Source organism: Kwoniella bestiolae, chromosome 3, assembly GCF_000512585.2.
Source record: "Kwoniella bestiolae CBS 10118 chromosome 3, complete sequence".
Classification (NCBI taxonomy): domain Eukaryota; kingdom Fungi; phylum Basidiomycota; class Tremellomycetes; order Tremellales; family Cryptococcaceae; genus Kwoniella; species Kwoniella bestiolae.
Genome location: NC_089243.1, coordinates 1,797,205 through 1,816,814, shown reverse-complemented (window position 1 = coordinate 1,816,814; position 19,610 = coordinate 1,797,205). Strand labels below are relative to the sequence as shown.

General features: G+C 47.2%; 9 protein-coding genes across 9 annotated transcripts; 6 read left to right on the top strand and 3 right to left on the bottom strand.

The window, feature by feature from the left end:
* Positions 1-224: 224 nt before the first annotated feature.
* I302_105371 (uncharacterized protein) lies at positions 225-2,471 on the top strand (the record flags this gene model as incomplete). Its single annotated transcript, XM_019195231.1, has 11 exons — positions 225-261; positions 336-352; positions 416-444; positions 510-589; positions 655-768; positions 834-984; positions 1,081-1,306; positions 1,408-1,573; positions 1,692-2,029; positions 2,117-2,187; positions 2,267-2,471. The coding sequence occupies 11 exons, from the start codon at positions 225-227 to the stop codon at positions 2,469-2,471; spliced, it is 1,434 nt and encodes a 477-aa protein (XP_019042944.1).
* Positions 2,472-2,694: 223 nt separating this feature from the next.
* I302_105370 (uncharacterized protein) lies at positions 2,695-4,781 on the bottom strand (the record flags this gene model as incomplete). The annotated part of the gene is made up of 9 exons (XM_019195230.1): positions 2,695-2,793; positions 3,068-3,490; positions 3,555-3,662; positions 3,733-3,810; positions 3,934-3,999; positions 4,119-4,295; positions 4,375-4,421; positions 4,508-4,638; positions 4,741-4,781. 9 exons carry the CDS (start codon positions 4,779-4,781, stop codon positions 2,695-2,697), a joined length of 1,170 nt encoding a protein of 389 aa, XP_019042943.1.
* Positions 4,782-5,435: 654 nt separating this feature from the next.
* Positions 5,436-7,121, top strand: I302_105369 (uncharacterized protein; the record flags this gene model as incomplete). The annotated part of the gene is made up of 2 exons (XM_065870079.1): positions 5,436-5,870; positions 5,946-7,121. 2 exons carry the CDS (start codon positions 5,436-5,438, stop codon positions 7,119-7,121), a joined length of 1,611 nt encoding a protein of 536 aa, XP_065726151.1.
* Positions 7,122-7,558: 437 nt separating this feature from the next.
* I302_105368 (uncharacterized protein) lies at positions 7,559-7,963 on the top strand (the record flags this gene model as incomplete). Its single annotated transcript, XM_019195228.2, has 1 exon — positions 7,559-7,963. The coding sequence occupies one exon, from the start codon at positions 7,559-7,561 to the stop codon at positions 7,961-7,963; it is 405 nt and encodes a 134-aa protein (XP_019042941.2).
* Positions 7,964-8,152: 189 nt separating this feature from the next.
* On the top strand, positions 8,153-8,866 carry I302_105367 (uncharacterized protein; the record flags this gene model as incomplete). The annotated part of the gene is made up of 1 exon (XM_065870078.1): positions 8,153-8,866. One exon carries the CDS (start codon positions 8,153-8,155, stop codon positions 8,864-8,866), a length of 714 nt encoding a protein of 237 aa, XP_065726150.1.
* Positions 8,867-8,968: 102 nt separating this feature from the next.
* On the top strand, positions 8,969-9,208 carry I302_105366 (uncharacterized protein; the record flags this gene model as incomplete). The annotated part of the gene is made up of 1 exon (XM_065870077.1): positions 8,969-9,208. One exon carries the CDS (start codon positions 8,969-8,971, stop codon positions 9,206-9,208), a length of 240 nt encoding a protein of 79 aa, XP_065726149.1.
* A 1,384-nt stretch (positions 9,209-10,592) lies between these two features.
* On the top strand, positions 10,593-14,298 carry I302_105365 (uncharacterized protein; the record flags this gene model as incomplete). Its single annotated transcript, XM_019195227.1, has 2 exons — positions 10,593-10,718; positions 10,771-14,298. 2 exons carry the CDS (start codon positions 10,593-10,595, stop codon positions 14,296-14,298), a joined length of 3,654 nt encoding a protein of 1,217 aa, XP_019042940.1.
* Positions 14,299-14,417: 119 nt separating this feature from the next.
* I302_105364 (uncharacterized protein) lies at positions 14,418-16,084 on the bottom strand (the record flags this gene model as incomplete). Its single annotated transcript, XM_019195226.1, has 7 exons — positions 14,418-14,571; positions 14,663-14,756; positions 14,863-15,040; positions 15,188-15,446; positions 15,520-15,728; positions 15,799-15,864; positions 15,953-16,084. 7 exons carry the CDS (start codon positions 16,082-16,084, stop codon positions 14,418-14,420), a joined length of 1,092 nt encoding a protein of 363 aa, XP_019042939.1.
* A 268-nt stretch (positions 16,085-16,352) lies between these two features.
* I302_105363 (uncharacterized protein) lies at positions 16,353-17,954 on the bottom strand (the record flags this gene model as incomplete). Its single annotated transcript, XM_019195225.1, has 3 exons — positions 16,353-17,177; positions 17,238-17,613; positions 17,692-17,954. The coding sequence occupies 3 exons, from the start codon at positions 17,952-17,954 to the stop codon at positions 16,353-16,355; spliced, it is 1,464 nt and encodes a 487-aa protein (XP_019042938.1).
* Between the last annotated feature and the right edge of the window lie 1,656 nt (positions 17,955-19,610).

Genomic DNA, 19,610 nt, shown 5'->3' with positions numbered 1-19,610 from the left:
GTAAGTACAGCGGGCCGGTCCAACAACGGGCCGACGTGCCAGAGTAATCTCGTGGTTACAACCTCGTAGAAGGTGTCCACTTTAACCAAACAGCATATCACCTGAAATTTCATACAAATAGCAGAGGGTATCCACCTGTAACTTCTTGTTCGTCTATCTCTTCTTCCCTTCTTATTCACTACTTCCTGAACCTGCCCCATATAATCACTACATCGTCATCCATCATGTCCGGTCTCAAGATCACAGAGTTCTCCGTCCATGGTGAGTGTCTGGCTCAGCTACTTGCGAGAAAGAGAGTAGAGCCATTGCTGATGTCTGTGTTTTGTCCTGTCTAGACATCCGTTTCCCCACCGTGAGCTGAGAATCACCTTCTGAGGCATGATATGATCACAGATTAACCTTTGCTATCCTCCAGAACGTCACTGGTGATGGTACCGATGCCATGTAAGTCATTCTCACAGCCAAATTCTGCTCGTACGAGCATCCTGCTGATAGGTTGTTGCATTTAGGAACAAAGAGTGTGATTACTCTGCCGCCTACATCGTGCTCAAGACAAACTCCGACCTCAAAGGTCAGGGTATGACGTTCAGTAAGTCCTTCCTCTCTTCCTCTTCTACGCCAAGATGATTTCGGGCTGACAATATCTATTTTTAGCCATTGGTCGAGGTAATGATATTGTATGCTATGCCATCGAACAAATCGCCAACCGAATAGTCGGCAAGGACTTGGATCCCATCTTCAATGATATGGGTGCTTTCTTCGACTTCCGTGAGTAATTTATCCGAATTCTTCGAAAAGTGGAATTGTGCTGACCGAAGTCACGCTGGTATTAGTCGTATCTGACCCCCAGCACAGATGGTTGGGTCCCGAGAAAGGTGTAATCCACCTCGCTACTGCTGCAGTAAACAACGCCGTGTGGGACTTACTCGCCAAGCACGAGAAGAAGCCTTTATGGAAATTGGTTGTTGACTGGACACCAGAACAGTGAGTTCTACCTCTCCCTCTCTCTCATGTATTGTATCCTGCCAGAACTTGACTGTGACGTCTTATTGATGATGCTCTGGGTATACTCTATTTCAGATTCGTAAAAGCCACCTCATTCCGATACATCACCGATGCCATAACGCAAGAAGAGGCCCTAGCTTTACTCAAGGAGAAAGAAGCCACCAAGAAAGCAAGAGAGGAGGAAGTCATCAAGAAGGGTTATCCTGCCTATACCACTTCTGTTGGATGGTTGGGTTACTCTGACGAGAAGGTCGTACGATTGACCAAGGAGGCTTTGAACCAAGGTTTCAACCATTTCAAGGTGTGTACTGCTTTTCCAATCTTCCTGTTGTACTTCCTTCCAGTCCTGGAATATCGCTGTAAAGAGAACAGGAGCTTATAAAATCGTCTTATACTCTATAGCTTAAAGTCGGTGCTGATCCCGAGGATGATCTCCGAAGAGGTCGATTGATTCGATCAATCATCGATGATAAAGCCAACTTACCCGAGGGTCGAGTGATCGAACCCCGAACTATCGAAGGGAAGAACGCTGGCCCTGCTGGATGTGTATTGATGGTCGATGCTAACCGTGAGTATACCTGCTCTCTGCTTCTCCCTCCGCTTCTCTATCATTTTCTTCCATACCGCAAAACTCGCTATACCATTGAGAAGTCAGGAGCAGTACTGATATATCCTTCGAATCATAGAGGTATGGGACGTCCCCCAGGCCATCGAGTACATGAAGAAGCTCGAACCCCTCAAACCATGGTTCATCGAGGAGCCAACCGCCCCAGATGATGCCGTAGGACACGCCGCCATCCGAAAAGCCCTCAAGGAAATCAACATTGGTGTAGCTACCGGTGAACACGCCCATAATAGGATGGTGTTCAAACAGCTATTACAATTGGGAGCTATCGACGTCTGTCAGATCGACTCGTGTAGAGTAGGAGGTGTGAACGAGCTGTTATCTATCATGCTCATGGCTGCCAAGTATGGTGTGCCGGTTTGTCCTCATGCTGGTGGTGTGGGATTGTGTGAATATGTCGTGAGTGTTTCTTCCCTCCCCTAATCTTATCTTTATCATCTTTCGAAGAAGAGGTCGGATAAGATGTTGACCAAATCGGTATTGCAGATCCACTTATCGTTGATCGACTATATCTGCGTATCAGGAGAGATGGAACGAAACGTCTTGGAGTTTGTTGAGTGAGTTGACCCAACTCCCTCGACCCGCTCGTCAGTACTCTATCAAAGCAAGGACTAATGTCATGTTTTTATCACGTAGCCACTTGCACGAACACTTCCTCTACCCCGTCTCTATCAACTCCCAAGGTCGATACAACGTCCCCTTGGACCCCAAGGGCGGATACTCCATCGACATGTACGAAGAATCAATGAAAGAGTTCACCTACCCCGAGGGATCATACTGGGTAGCAGCGGCAGAAGCTGAGAAGAGGGGTGAAGCTCCACCTATCCCCAAGCATTTGTAAGGTTTAGTTGGTATTGTCCGTATTGTTAATTTAGATGTTCATGGATTTGGGTATATTATGCATATTCCTCAAACGCAGATCACTTCCCATCGATTCGCTTCCCGCATCTCCCCATCCCATACTCTAATCGGGTCCTTCTCGGTGCGCCCAAATGGTATAGACGTGGCCAGATTCAAGAAAGATGAATACAAACAATCTGCAATTGACTAAATCGATATCCCTGCTAATCCAACTGACCGGAGAATATCAACTCTATAGCAGCTTCGACGTTCCCCCCTGTCCTTCTGAGCGCTGTGATATTCTTCTGAGCGTCCCACAGACCCTAAGGAATTCAATCGGATATCAGCATGTGGCATATTATACAAGTTGAGGGCGGGACGGTACACAGAGCGTGAGAGGATAAGGGGGAGGCGAGAAGGAGGCGAGACACGAGAGAAGGAGTGGGTAAGAAGAAGGCGGGAGGGGTAGGGGACAGGGAGAGGGGAGAGAGAGAGGGGAGAGGGGATAGGGAGAGGAGAGAGGTAGAAGAAAGAGGTGGAGAAGGAAAAGGGAGATGGGACAGGGACATGTACAGTATGATGAAAACGCAAACTCACCATACCATTCAACTGACCCAACTGAGTCGCATAAATCTCCTCAGGCGGTCGTTCATCCCTCGGAGCGGGCGGTGCGCCAAACCCTCCAAACCCACCTGCACGCCCACCTCCACCAAACAGCATTGAAGGATCGAACCCTCCAAATGGATTTCCGCCTGCTCCGCCTGCACCGCCTGCACCTGCTCCACCGAACAACGCTGCGAGTGGATTCGGAGGCTGCTGAGCGTTGCCTGAAGGTGTAGAGGGGTTTTCGGTGTTTGTGGTGGAGGGGGCATTTGGAGCAAAGAGATTAGGGAAAGGATCGGAAGAGACATTGGCGGTTCCTGTTTGTCCTCCTTGACCACCACCTGGAGCAGCACCAAAGGGGTTGAATCCTCCCATACCTCCTCCTTGTCCGCCCATTGAGGCGTTCATTTGCATCATCTAGCGGAAACACATATAAGCTATTATTTTCCTTAGTAAGGAGGGAAATGAGAACAAAGCTTACAGCTCTCAGAGTTTCGGGATTGGACATCATCTGTCTAAAGAAAGGGGATTGCATCATCTGTCGGACTTGAGGACCCATCGCCTGTAATTGGGGGTTGGAAGCGATTATCTACTTGTCCATGTGATTAGCTAAGATCCTATCCGACGATCCAGAGGTAGCTAATGCAAGATATACATACCTGGTCCAATACTTCAGGTCGGGACATCATCTCTGACATTGATCTTAGGAAATCGGGGTTGTTCATCATTCCTGTCATCTGGATGCATCGATGACCACACCACAATCAGCTTCGAGCGCTTTTGGGACATCGACAGAGCGGAGTAGCTGAGATGGTAGATGGACAGGCAGGAGATTAATATGGAGTGGTGAAAGCACTCACCGCATTGGGATCAAACATGTTATCTAATCCAGGTTGACCAGCAAAGGGGTTGAATCCTGCTAATCCCTGCGGAGGTAATCTAAAGTCAGCTCAATCTCTTCTCTGTCCATCTCATCTACACGTCCTGTTGAGCTCCTTCCGTTGAGACGGGTCATTCGGCCACCCGGACAGAGTCGCTCACTCACATGATGAATGTTCTCAACATTATCAATCGGATTGCTCCCCACATTCAAACCAGTACCCATCTGAGGTAATCTAGGTAAAGCTGACGAGGCACTTGATCCGCCCGCTGGAGCTGCAGTCGATCCAGAGGGGTTATTGGACTTGGCAGCTCCCTTGACCATGTGTATAGTGTGTCCGGTCTAATGCGATCAGTATCAATATCAGCTAAAGTTCGAGGTGTCTACTAGAATACCAAGCTGGATAGAATGAGTTACTCACTTGGATCTTGTAGGTGGATATCGTATCTTCATCTTTTAGTACTTTACCTATACCAGTACAAATCTTGCATCAGCCATGCCCTTGTGGTCACAATGATATGCAGTGGTAGATGAAGAGATAGAGAGGGACATACCAGAATAGATCAATCGCTGTCTTTCCTTCTCCACATCTGATTTCGAAGCAATGGATTCTTTCAACTCTGCTACTGTCTTCTCTGGGGCGATCGTGATGGAGAGCTTGAGTTCGGATGGACCCTTGACCGTACTGAGCAATAAACAGATCAGCTTGAATACATGATAAAAGCAGGAGAGAGCAGAAGTAAGGAAGGAAGGATGACATCATCTACAAGCACACAGATAGACTTACATGGTGATCTCCGATGAGGAGGCAGCGGCGTCTGCGGACATGGTGTTGGGATTTGATGTCTTTCTCTGATCTGTTTATACGTGACAAGATGATTTGGGGTTAAGTATGATATGGTATAGGATGGAATGAAAATGAAAGGAAACAAACGATGATAACATGTTGATGATAACTATCGATTGAGGTTGTTGACTGGCGGGGGGTTGAGTGCGTTGAGTGGCGGATGACGAAGCAAAGTGATCATAGCGCAACGTGGCAATCTCCAACTCGGGTTTCCCTGAAAAAGAGTAAGAGTAAAGTAACTTACTCTCTATCGGGCTGAGTGCGATGCAGACTGACAGTCTCGAAGATCATGAACATGATCACACCTTTACCTCACCTTGCAGTAGGATGCACTCTGGAATACGAGACTGACTTGTGAGGATTAGCTCGATTTGACCGTGTCAGGTCATCCTTAATAATACAACGAAGGTAAAGAGGTACAATCTGACCGATCAATGTTTTAGTCCGTGCGTCGTAACTGACCTAACTCACACATCAACCTTGAGACAAATCACACATACACACACACTCACACTATAAGTAAATTGTCATAACACTCCCGATCCTTCCTTATCCTTCTCCTCTTCCTTATTATTCTTCTTCATGCAACTGCAACCTGCCCCTCGTTACTCCTTCACATCCAAGACCCAACGATCATGCTCCAAGGTATGATCCCAGCAAAGAGACCTCAAACAAAACCCAAATCAAGTAAAGGGAAGAAGAAGAGACGAAACAGAAAAACACCTTCATTGGCTGATGATTGCCCTTGGTCGGGATGCGATCCTTCAACATATCCCAGACAACCACAACCACAAATCAATGGTCAACCCGATCCCACGAAACCCACAACACAAGCAGGGAAATGTGGTTGTACGATATGCCTCCGAGCGAGACACCCGAATCTCACTCCCAATCCCGATCCATGCCAATGTACGATATGCCAACGAGCCAGCTTGACGGGATCGTACGAGGAAGACCGAGCTGACGAGAACGAGAACATTCATCTGGAGCGTATCCCCAACGAAGTGTGGAGTAACATTTGGGGATATTTACCTCCTTCCGATCTCAACAAGGTCATGAGAACATGCTCAGTCAGTATGAAGTCCCTTGATCCGCATGATCAGTCGTCAGTGTCATTCACATATACTGATCATTCCTTCGGGCAGTTTCTACACAATTCAGTCGTCCCGTCGCTGTACCGCAAGATCATCATCCAAGACCCTTCACAGCTGTTCTACGGCCTCGATCATCTTCCCTCCAAGAAACGCTCAGAAACAGAAACATCACGCACAATACGAGGACGATTACTGAAATTGGAAATGATCAAGTCAATCAGACACCTCCACTTCGCATACGATCAAATCAAGGTTCCTCGAAATAACAAATGGTCCTTAAACTCAAAACATATCGATCAATGGGAATGTCTAACCGATCTGTCCATCAAGACTAGCCAAATCGCCATATCAACCCAACTCATCTTATCCGCCTTGCACCATCGCATATTGAGTTCGGTTGGTGGACTGTTCAAGAATCTGAAAACGATCAGTTTCGGATATAGAACGATGGTTCCAATGCATGATCATAATTACTACAGAAACTTTCTGAGGGACGCGAGGGATTATAAGAAGTTTAATGGTCCGTATTCGGAATTAACGGTTACTAGGGATAGAAGGGAGATAACCAATCGATGGACCAACCTTCTGATGAAGCATATCAAACCACTGCATATCTGTAGGGAAGTCGCCAATGGTCCTTTTGGATTCGGTTTCGCATCCTCTTACGAACATCACTATGCCAGTATTCCTCATACCCACACCATACACTATGGCTCAAGACATTTGAAAAGTCGAATCCGACCCAAAATCATTTATGGCACTTTGAATAGATGGATCATGGAAGATATCACTCTGACCGAGTTGATGTATCTCCACGAGGACTACGCATCTTCGTTGGCTAGAGACCAGATGCTCTTTGTTCAGATGATCCTCAACTGGTTGAAATCAATTACACTTTCCACCATACTAGAGGATCTTTCCTCGAGGAATGGGAATTCGCCCGGTCAAGCAACTACCATCAAGATATACTCGTCGATTGATTGGTCAGTTTTATTCAAGTTCCTCAAGATACATGTCCCTCCTTACATAATTAATCATGGCGGTCCACCGGAAAAATCAGTCGCACTGAGAATGGAGTACAACGAAATCGGTGAAGGTGAATCGAAAGTGACATTGACCTCTCAGGTATACAGCAAGTACGATGTTGTAGTGGACTTGGCGCACATCAGAGATGCTGGGCCATGTCCCGCTTGCGGAGCTCAAGGTGGATATGAATTATGTACATGAGTAGCAATGAATGTAATAGGACTGATAAGGCGCAGGGAGTCAACGTAGATCATCTCATGTATAACTTATGGGAGAGGAGTAGATCGAAATTATCATTTACTGTAAACGTATGCACAGATGCCATGAAGTGATCTGTATGTAGTACTCAGTAGTACGATGTTCAGGATGCACTGCAGTATCATACAGTATACAACACAGTCTGCATCACCCCCACTCGAGTCGGTGCGTTGAAGTGTATATATGTGTCTAGCGCTCTGTGCGTATCATGACGCGGATGATTGATTCAATTATCCATGAATCGATGAAGCCATGAATCTGTATCTCTATCTCTCTATTTCATTTCCATTTCTACTTTCATCATCTTACACTTGTTCTTTGAGTTCTCCTTACACTCACCTCGTTGCGGTAACCGACAACATCACCCACCACTTGGCGTTATGACCCCTCTCACTAGAGATACACAACACCGACCAAATAAGAAGCTCAAGTCTAACCCAACAGAGGAAAAGGAAGAAGAAGAGGAAGATGTATGTGCATGTTCAATCTGCCATCAAGCTGGTGTATCCATCTGGCGACCTCTCACCACCACTAAACCATCCGATCAATGCAGATGTACGATCTGTACAAGGCAGAAAACTCTTCCCCCTCCTTCGAAACTCGGTTTGATATGTCAACGCCTTCCAGGATGTCTGTGTAGGACGTGCGACGGTCAACGGGCGAGAATCAGAATATCGAATCTGATCAAGCGAGTTCCTCTGAAGATATGGAGTAACGTATGGGAGTATCTCGAATCATCGGAGCTCAGCAAGGTATCACAATCATGTAAAGTGACTTCTTCCTGATCAACACCATCCTTGAGTGATCACTCGTGACAGACGACCCGAGATGAGCTGACGTGATATTGTCTGACCTAGTTCTTCCACACATCAGCGACTCCCAAACTCTACCGGAGAATCATCATCACCGACCCTTCCCAGCTATTCTATGGTCTTGACCATATCCCAGGCAACGGTAGGCTATCGAGATTGGAAATGCTCAACTCTATCCGCTACTTGCGCTTCGCATACGACTTCATCAAGGTTCAACCGGACAATCAATGGGCTGATCAACACCTCTCATTTCGGCCCCACGAGTTCATACCCAACTTATTTCGGAACATAAGGTGTTTCAGCGATTCCATCAAACAGCTCGAGACATTCAACAAGAAGAAGGCCCGTAACCACGACGCACCATTTGAACCTGGTTTATTCAGTAATGTCAAAACCGTTAGTTTCGGTTATCGACAAAAGTTGTATTTCCCGGACTTCAAGTGCTTCCATAACTATCTGAAATACATACGGGAATCCAACACGAACGACTCGCATGATCTCTCGCATCTGCTGAACAAAGTGAAAACGGTCTCTGTGGACTGGGTGGAAATGATCGAAAGGTCAATGAAACCTTTACATATCTGTAGGGAAGTTGCCAACGGACCTTTAAGATTTGGGTTCTCCACAAAGTATACATCAGAAGAGTACAACCGCTCTCTTGGTCACCTACCAGAAACGAGTACAATACACTTCAGCTCGAGGGATTTGAAGAGCGGATTGAAGCCTTATCTCCTCAGCGGTACGTCAAATAGATTGATTTTGGAGGATATATCCTTGGAAGAGTTCTGGGACACCTACAGTGATGAGGATGAAGATCAAGAAGGAGAAGAGGATGATCAGGACGATCGTCATTTGGCACTCAAGGCATTCAATTAGATATGGGATCTCGTACTTCCCCTTCTTACTCCTCAGAGTACCTCGCTCCGCCGCACGTCCGCATCGACGAGTGTCAGGATATATTCTACAGTTGACTGGCAGATGGTGTACCGAGCTTTGTGTCTGACAGTGGCGAACAGAGAGGAGGCCCAGAGCTCAATCAACATTCAAGATACGACTATCGAATCACTGAAAGAGATGAATGACAGACCAGTACTTCGCCTGACCTCGCCCACTCTCACGGAGAGCAACGTAACTCTGGAAGTGATGAAGATGGAGGATGCGGGTATGTGTTCTGCGTGTGGAGCCAAGGGGGAATTCTGGAGATGTCCTAGTTTATAGGTGGAATGAACGGAAAGGGGGAGCGGTGGTCAGTCAATGTCAGATGGGAAAATACGCATGACTTAGTAACGAAGGAAGTGAAGTGTTATTGGTATATGTATTTACGTTCATTCTCGCATGTCTTTGTATATACTACACTGTTTGAAACTGTACCAAATTATATGTAAAATATATGTATGTGAGATACGTATCTGAATACTAAACAAAGGGGTCGAACAAGCAAATCGGCAAAAGCTAGTCCAGGTATGATCAGACGATCTGCCATTTCGCGATAACTTACTTAGACGGTCAACACGTAAGGAATCACCAAAAGCTACACTGAATTCTTATGCAAGACTCATCGACCAGTTCGTGACCTCCTGCGCAGCCTGATATGATACATTTACCGTCTTGACAAGTCGTTCCAATTGTCGTGACTCCATGAATCGCCGTGCAGCTATTAACTCAAGTAATCAGTATACGCACATCTACTTCAATCCGAGATGATATGACTCACTCTACACCCAAAGTGGCATTGATGGACTGACCATATTCGCCATAAAGGCAGCCACCACAAGACTCAGGATCGAGAGTTGTATTAATGCACTACTGACCAGTGTGAGCTTTTTGAAGACCCTGGGATCTTTGCACCCCAGCAGCAAAAATGCGAACCTACCTCATACCCATCTCCGTCTCCCTCAGGTAAATTACAAGCCCTCAATCCATCCGGACAGTACTTCACTTTCCTTTCCATCCTCTCCATCCTCGCTTTCTGTCTCCTTACAAACGCACTAGGTTGATTCACTTTTGGGTAGACGTACCAATCGCCAAATCGACAATTGGTGAATCCCGCGTCTCTCCACAGACTATCATCGTCGTAGCAGTAACAATATCCCAGGTTCTCGTTTCCGTTGAAGTATAGCCTTGCGAATGCATTAGCCGAGCATTGAGCGAAACATTGGAAGACGTCTGTGATTGGTTGATTGAGCTCGATGGTGCCGAATCGAGTACTGGTTTATCGTGATTTGGAGAGACAACCTCAGCTCAGATCCACTTGCGATTTCAGGTGCTCACATAAGGCCAGTGCCCGAAATGGCCTAAGCCCGCGCGAGAGAGTGAGCGGAATCAAATGTTTGGTTTCACCTTCACCTACCTTCCTTCCTCCACTCGATCTTGCTCGTTACTCGTAGACAATGTTCGACACCAGCATTCATTCATCGCCCTCAAGACTCTCATCTTATGACTACTCCACTACCTTGAGACGAGCTACTTGGTACATCTTCGGATCTTCGGATAACCCCCAAGCTCAACAAGTGACATCCGTTCAATGGTTCTTGCGATATGATTACTCGCCCGTAACACCTCACATCTCCGCAATCACGAAACAAAGGAACAACAATCAGCCATGCCAATATCCACTCTACCAGATAGAGGACCCTCGAGGCTGTCCCCGCCGCTCTCCTCATCAGCGAACTTGGGTCACCCATCAGATATGGCGAGTCGGATGGCGAGAATGGAGGCTTTCCGCAAGGTAAGCTGGGAACAGCATTTTGTCACTTCGACCATAGCTAATTCGTTTGTAGGTAAAACCGACTTGCGTAGCCTTGATGGCTATAGCTTCACAAGCACCTACAAATCATTCTCAACATGCCAGACTGATCGATACTCTTCTATCAGATCTCTCCGCGATTCCACAATCGTCCCTCGATCCAGCAGTGATCAATTACATACTATTCCCTCTCACTTCCATCTTGCGCCAATCAAATCCAGCAAACCTCCCTGACCAATTCCTTGAATCCGCTTTCAGACTCTTAGAACGCACTGTATCTGCTTGGAGGAGATGCGAGGGGGGTATGGAAGTAGTAGCATGGGAGCAGTTGTGGAAGTTCTGCATAGCTGCTATAGGCCCATCACTGAAGGACGAGATGGGGAAAGGGAAGGGAAAGGAGAGAGAAATGGATCAAGAATTGCAACTCCAGGCTGTACGGTTACTCGACGCTCTACTTCAGCCCACGCCTACCAACGAAGAAGGCCTCCCTCATCCCACCCCCTCAATGCTCGATAAGGTTGCTACCGCAAAATCACCATTATTTCCCACTTTATTCCAAACTATCACGTTTCTGCTAGGCACAAGTTCCCCTTCTCCACCATACCACCGACTCCAACTATCTTCACTTAAACTCCTTCGGCCCCTGATCAAAGTCTACCTCAAAGGTAAACAAGAAGTATTGGCTGCCGTCTTACCTGGAGTCATTAGCTCGATGGCGAAATTGGTACAAAGTGAGGGTGCAAAAGTAAAAGGAGAAGTAGCTCAGCAGATTCTGGGGCTGATAGAGGATGTAGTGGTATGCACACTGAACGACGAAGATCTGAGGACATTGAGGCTCTTACGACCGATAGTTGATGATTTGAGTCAATTAGCAGAAGACTGGGATATATCGGATGAATCCATCCCGCCGGATGAACCTCCCCCACCCTCCCCAGCTTCCTCAACAAGCTCCAAACCGATGAATCCATTCCCTCCTCTCACAGCTTCGTATCTGTCTTTCACCTCTACGCAACTGACAAACGCACTTCCACTGATCATACACACACTCTCCTCTCATACTTCCGACCTCCCTCGCCACGCTATCATATCCCTGTCTTCCTCGATCATCGAATTCTGCCATGAATCCCTCGCTACACTCCAACCTCGATGTTTGGCGTCCCTCCTATCGCTTTCTCAGGACACGTTTGATCCCGTGCGCCACGATGCTCGGAGAACGTTGCGCTTATTGCTAGAGAACGAGCGGTTGAGTCTCAATTCAACGATGTTAGATCTTCTCAGTAACGCTATCAACTCATTACCCAGATTGGTAATTTCAGAACAGGAGAAAAAAGTCGATGAAGTTGCGAAACTCATCACTGCAATTTCCCAAACCACATCATACTCGAAGCATGATACCAACGCTATCTCAAACCTGCTGGGCCCGAACGAAGGAGTGGAAAAGTGGAGTTGGGCATTACTCAACTGCCTAGAATTTGGTCGACCTACCGGATGGTCGGCTTCTGAGGGATCCGCTGAGCGAATAGCGCAATTGGGTTGGCAGCAAGACAGTACTCCGACCGGTGTCCTTCTCTTAACAAGCGATGGTTCGTCTCAGCAGCCGGGACATGTGTTTCCACATCTCCCTCTACGGTACATCGAATCGGAATCCACCTCAAAAGCTTTGGCCGAGATGTTACGCTCTCTAGGTGAAGCAGGCGGTGAAACGGCTCTGCATTCGGTCGAATACTTCATACTGTTTGCCAAGGCGAACAGGAAAAGGCAAGTCGCCAAATCGGCTTCAGCTATTTGGGTCTGCGAAAAGCTTCTGGAAAGGATATCTTCCGCTCAATTGGAAGGAGTAGAAGGGAAATTGAGCAAAGCAGTACGGAAGATGAGCAGGGCGATCGTCAAGACACTGGTATCAATCGCAGAGGATGATGATCATATGGAAGGTGGTGAGGAAGAAGACGTGAATTATAAGGAAGACCCAAATGCAGAAGCTCTAGTACCAGTAGAACGAACCAAGGGTATAGATTCCCTTACTACCTTGCTCGACCGGAAACCCATCTCCAACACTAAAGCATCGATGGAGACCCGCCGACTTCAAGCTCAAGCCCAACATGCTCTTCTTACCTGTCTATCACTCGAAACACTCACGTTGACCTCTCAAATCCTCTCTTCGTCTTTCCGACCCCTGCTGCTCACATCACTTTACGTCATTCTCTCGCATCTCGCTTCTCCCCGATCGATCATCCGAGAATACGCTACCACAGCTCTTCATCGGATCTCCTATAATATCGGATACGCCAGTCCACAGAATATGGTCCTGGACAACGTAGACTACGTCATCAACATCGTCACTTTACACTTGCTCCCTGCCAAACTAGCGCCTACCGCACCGTTGGTACTAATCGCTATGATCAAGCTTGTTGGATCGGAGATCGTACCGATGGTACATGATTTGGTGGATGAGATATTCGATGCGCTGGATGATTATCATGGGTATGAGGCGTTGGCCAGCAGTCTGTTAGCTGTCTTGGGAACGCTGATAGAGGTTATGAATGATGAGATTGCCTCTGAGGGCTTGACGGAGGAAAGAAGAGAGAAGTTGAACGAAATGAGAAGGGTCGAGAGACCACCGAGTCCTAAAGATGATTTTGAGATGTTCTTTGGATGGTGGGATGAGAGGGAGAGGAGGAGGAAAGAGGAGATTGGGGAGATACTGGAAAGAGCACCTCAACATGCTTGGGGTAAGGGTGATATACCTCCCGATGAAGATGAGAAAGAGAAAGAGGAATCCCCATCAGATAATGTGCAAGAAGAAGAAATCCCGCCTACCCGAACTCAATCTGTGTGTATACGGATCCTCGAGAAATCCATCTTTTTCCTTACCCACTCCTCGCCCTTTCTGCGATACAAGATCCTCTCGATAATCTCCAACGCTACGACCGTCCTCTCCAGGGGAAATAGGGAGAAAGAACTCTTACCGCTCATTGATAAATCCTGGAACTCCATCTTGAATCGTTTGGACGAAAATGCTCATCCATACATTATAACGGAGGCTTGCGAGGTGATTGAACGATTGTGTGCGGAACTGGGCGATTTCATGTCGAAGAGGGTTATAGATCATGTGTGGCCACGGATCAAGGTTTTGTTGAAGAACCAGTGGGAGAGTGATAAGAGATCCGCCTTGAATAAACGTTCTTCCTCTGCGTTCACTGCGCCTACTGCTGGAATAGGGATCAGTGGGATGGACAAGTATACAATCTCGCATAGATTACATCGCTCCATTCTCAATATCTTGCTCTTCATCGTTAAGGAAGTACCAGTGGACGATCAGGTGATATGGGAGATGATGGTGATAGCGCGACCTTTCTTGGATAGGAGGATGGACGAGGAATTGCAAGGATTGGCGGTAGGGGTATATGAGGAGTTGATGAGGAGGAATGGGGATGCTGCGTGGTTGGTTATGAATGCTACGGTTGGGGAGGTGGAGGGTGATTTGCGGAGTTGGAGGTTTCTAAGGGAGGAGGGGTTGGATGTTAAGGGGAATGTTGAGAGGATATTGGGGAGTCGAGGTTAACAGAGAGAGATGTTCGATCCGAATCCGAGTTAAACGATAGAATGGTATGACCTGAGCAGTTCGAGTATGGTAGACAATCCGGTAATGGGGTCAAAACAATGTTGTATGCATATAAAGTACTACAATTGACCAGGCATATGCAACTGTCTCAAGATCACTCCACCCTCCCGAAGTACCGCTGCGGAAGCTTCGTCCATACTGTAGCTTTGATTGTAGACTACTTCACGTACGCCGCACTGTACGATCTTGACGGAGCACCGAAGACATGGGCAGCTAGTAGAATACAATTAGTATCACTTGCGGAGAGGAAAGTAGAGCCGGGAGCGAAGAAGAGATGGGAAGGGCCGTAGAGCTTGTCACTCACGTGTTACAGTATATGACAGAATCGTCGCCTATCCTCTCTCGCCCAGCTTCGAGCAGAGCATTCTCCTCGGCATGTAAGCATAAGCATTCGTTCACTATTCATGTGAAGTATTCAACAGGTCAGCTGACAGGATACTCCTTCCATGAATGACCTCGTTGAGGTTTAGTGACTTGAAAGATATGGGATCAACCCAAACTCACATGCCTCACCACCCCTCGCAGACCCATTACATCTCCTACATCCACCCATATTGCAATTCTTCGTTCCTCTGGGAGTACCGTTATACCCCGTCGACAGGATCCGCTTCGATCGGACGAGCAGAGCTCCGACTCTACGTTTCATACAATTTGATCGGTGGGATGCTAATGAGGCGAGTGTCTAATACCACATATCAGAGAATCAGAACGAGTTGTCGCACAAACAGAAATACCAGCGTGTTCTTCTCCTTTCCGATTAAAGAGTACAGATGTATTCTTACTCGATGTTCCAGCGCTGTATCTCTAGAGGATAGGTACAGTCACTCACCATGAAATACGTATCCCAGCCAGGCCTCAGTCTCTCCTCGTCAACGAGATTCAACCTATCCAAATACCCCTCCAGATCCAGCACCGCGGGGAAATTGTTGCATATTGATATCTGAGCTAGTGATAGGGATCGCTTGAAGTCCGTTTGGGGATGTTGCGAGAGCGATGAGGATGGTAGGGAAGGTATTGAGCCGTTGAGGAGGGTATCGTGGGATTGGATGAATTGCTCGAGGGAGAGTGATGAGCCGTTTTGTAAGGATCTGGTCATACGTTTGTGTCAGTCTGCATAGATCAATGTACACTGTCGCATTACACAGCAAGGTAGATTCTCACCTTATCTTTTCCCTCTCATACCTAACTAGGATAGGTCCATCCACGCTGACACACAGGAAGAAAGGCCTTTTTACAAATGGCTCGATCTCCTCATAGCTCGTCAGGTCGGTTGTGACGTGATGTGAGAGCCAGTTGCGGGTTATGAAGTCGAGTAAGGCTGGCTGCGACGTGAAAGTGAGATTTGAAGAAGGTGACTCGAGGGGCGTGGACTATATCAAGCGAGTTCATCTTGGTCAGACTAAGCATTTGAAGGGAAATGAGTTTTGGAATATCACTTACGGGCGTTGGGGTGGTGCTGGAAGATACGGTCAGTTCGTTCATGGACTGATCGAGTTCGTTGCCGCTCTACAAGTAGATCAAGAGCTCAGCTGTAAGTTCAAACACGAACATCGCAGCTGAGACGCTGCAAGAGCAGTCAAAAAAGAAGACTCACTATCTTAGCCTGGTCTACTGACTCTTTTCCCTTCTTTTCCAGCCTGACCCTCTTGAACCCATATTTCCTCTCCAGATACTCGAGGACAGTCCGTTTACCAGATGAAGGGGTTCCGATGATAGCTATGAACATGTTGACTTCTTATGCAATAGAGCGGTGCAACAATTGAGATGGTGTGTCGAGATGAAATCAACTTTCCGACTTTTTGATTTCTTACTCGTGGTTCGCGTCCTATGAGCCATTGAACGCGTCAAACGTGCGCTCGGACCTCCACTATCTATGTCATTATCAGAGTATGGGTATATCCTGTACGATGACTCTGTGATTGCATTATGATGAACTACTCGCTACGAGATACCATACATGAACTATATAATCATCTTTCAACCTACAACTCCTCCTAAGAAAGCTTGATCGCCTCGCTTCCTTCGACCGACTCCATCCGTATACATTTATTCCCTCGTTCTTCCGCTTCGTCAAAACACGCACAAAGCCCTCCAGTCCTTGACCAATGTTCCTGTATCCTAGACCCAAGTGTATCCGCACGAAGCACGGAAGGTCTCATGAACCCAGTCTTCGACTTGCTCATAGATACCATATGCGATAGATTCAGCCTTTGAACGAGATCCATCCCTACGTCTAGATCCTGCACTTTGGTTTCCGGAAGAGTTCCGACCTCCTTAGGGGAATATGCGGGTGTGGGCACCTCCCCTAGACCATGCAGATCCGAAAGGATATGTATCGGTCTTTCATACACCCATGATCGAATTGAGCCTTCAGTAGTAGGATCAGGCAGAGGATCACCACCGATATCTTCCCCTAAGATAGAGTAGTGCAATACTAGAGATATGGAATGGTGGATTGACGCGTATGTTGATCCGTCATGGCAAGATGGTAAACCACCAATCACGGGCGATGGGAGACGAGTACTCAAAGCTCGGGTGAACGTCGATCCAGTCGACGACGACGGCGAGTCTCCATTCTTCAGGGGCGCTCCTGGTCCTCTCCATAGATATTCGTCCTGACTGCGGGGACAGGATCTACCAGGTAATCTGAGTAGGGAGGTGGCCTCATTCTCTGCTCCTATGGTATATACATCCCTGAAGACCGCTCCTCTCTCATTCTGGGTCACCTGATGTAGCACGATGTTCCATCCATGTAATGTGAGGGTCGGAGGTAAATTGCTGATCTTGAGTTCAACAGAGTATGCGGAACCTAGGGCAGCCTGTCCACAGTAACTGATCAATATAAAAATATAGACGCAAGGTCGGCTAAGACAACTCACATATTCCTCTTCCGATCTTAACGAGACATTCACTCCGATACTTGATATTTGGGTCCGTTCCGACCAGCTGGACGTATTGACCTGATCCAAATATGATTTCGGACCATACACATGTACGGGTTCCGCTGCAATGGCTAATACAGGCGCTCGAGAGATGGGATGAAAAACTGTGTGAGGTTCGTTCTTGTTCCTCGATCTGGGAAGCAGAGACCTCTTGAGAAGATTGGACCGGCTGGTATTTCTTGACGATGGTCGATATCGATCGTAGCCTGGTGGACCGTTAGGGACGATGGCATAGAGAGTGTGGTTGACTCTGTCGAAATGCGTTGTACGGGTGTATGGGACCGTTCGTTTGATTCTGAGGGAGAACTCGAAGCTATGAAAGGCAGCCAGCCATATCAGCATCTACGTTGACCTTGAGCATTACATTGGATAAGTAACGATAGAGACTTACTCAGTCGTACCTGTCTGTACCCAATGATCCCCCTCCAGGACAGTTGTCGTGAAAGCCTCATTCAACTCGCAAGCAGACCACTTTCCTCCCACCTCACTACGGTGTTCTATCGTATTGACAAGCAAGACTTCCAGTCCTGGTATTTTGCCGGTAGTCGAGCTGGTTATTCGGACGCAGCCTGATAGGGCAATATCATCTTGCGTAGAAGTGCAAGGGGGAAGGTAAATAGGTGATTGATATAACTGGACGTCGAGTCTGATCATTGTGATAATGGTAAATGAACGTGTCTATCTTGTTGAAAGTGCAAGACGACATATTGATTGGGCGAAGGACTCTTTGTTCCATTGCTTCCATGATATATATCTGCTCGTTTTGAAATGTTGGAACAACGAATAGATAGAGAATGGGAGGATTAGCAGATGAGCCGTGCAGTACAACAGGTTGTTTAACCGAGCCAATAGAGTCAATTTAACAGTTCAGGCGGCAAACAGTCTTCCGAGGCTTCTCCGACGACTCCTCCAGTGAGAAGACAGACTCAACAAGCGGTGGACACTGTACTCGAAGCGATAGACAAGCATAAACTCAGAATGGCAGTGTGCGTGGAAGGAGTAGAGTTCATGATCTCACACATGGATGCCCATATCCCTTGCGAGCCATTGGCTGAGTGAAGTAGGGTCTGAAGTAAGATATCAGCCTGTGTCGTACAGGAACCGCATGGACTTACTTGCAGGATGGCGAGATAAACACGGTATATTTGGTTACGGGTGGCTATACATGAGGACTGTCAAATGACAGATAGTAAATGACAAGATGTCCTATCCCCCTTTTGACCTGCAATGCTTGTATCATTTTATGGCTCTCGATAGAGGTTAATGATGGTATCCAAGGATACACCAGGGAAATGATCAATCCATCTAAGACATAACTTTCCCCCACTTGCGCTTTGACCATCGAGAATCAAGTCTATATACAGTATAGCAGCCACATTCCCGCTCAGGCCGTGTTTTGTGCACCATCATCAATCAACAGTTTTGTTATACCTTGACTGCACCGGACACTACTATATGTCTCAATGTCTATCATCTTGATTTCTTATCATCATCTTTTCCCTTTCCCCTCATCGTCTCCAGTTTCGCAACAGCATTTCACCGGCATAGTCTCTAAAGTCTCGCAAATATGGTGAGTACAGACCTTGTACCTTCCGCAAGATGCGACCGTGCCAAAAACGCTCACAAACCGGTGATCTTCCGTTTGAGCCGACCTACAACTTTCTTCCACATCTCAATCTTGACCGCTTGTTCCTCCAATATGCACTGCCGTTCCCACTGGCGGACAGGCCTCCCCTGTGTGAACCCCCCATCTACAAATCCGCCATTGGGAGACCAAAGAACTACATCATTCAACTTCCTCTGGAAATTCAAACCAAAATCCTTCGCATGGTCAGAAACCCCACTCTGCCCCCTGTGAATTCTTCTGGATCTTTGAGTGAACCTAGAAGGGCTTTCAGAAAGATCAAATATGGTCAGGGTGATTTGGTAAACTGCACGATGGTGTGCAAGTGAGTGATATCTTCTACCTTGATCTCGGTGTGACATCAGCTCATCTAATTACTGATCACATCGCCATAGTATTTCTACGATATCGCAACTCCAATTCTGTATGAGGAAGTGATAGTAGAGGACCTTGTGAGGTTTTTCGAAGGTGTCGACCCCATCCAGGAGACTTCGATCGAAAACGAACGCGTCCAAGGAGGCTTATCAAAACTCGACTTATTCAAACGTATCAAAAAGTTTCACCTCGTGCGTACTCGAGGAGAGTCAGAAGATCATTGGGCTTTTGTCCTCCCGAAATCATGCGTTCAAAGCCGGACTGTGCAAGGGATTCACGTAAGAGTTCCACATCACGTAGTCAGCGACCTG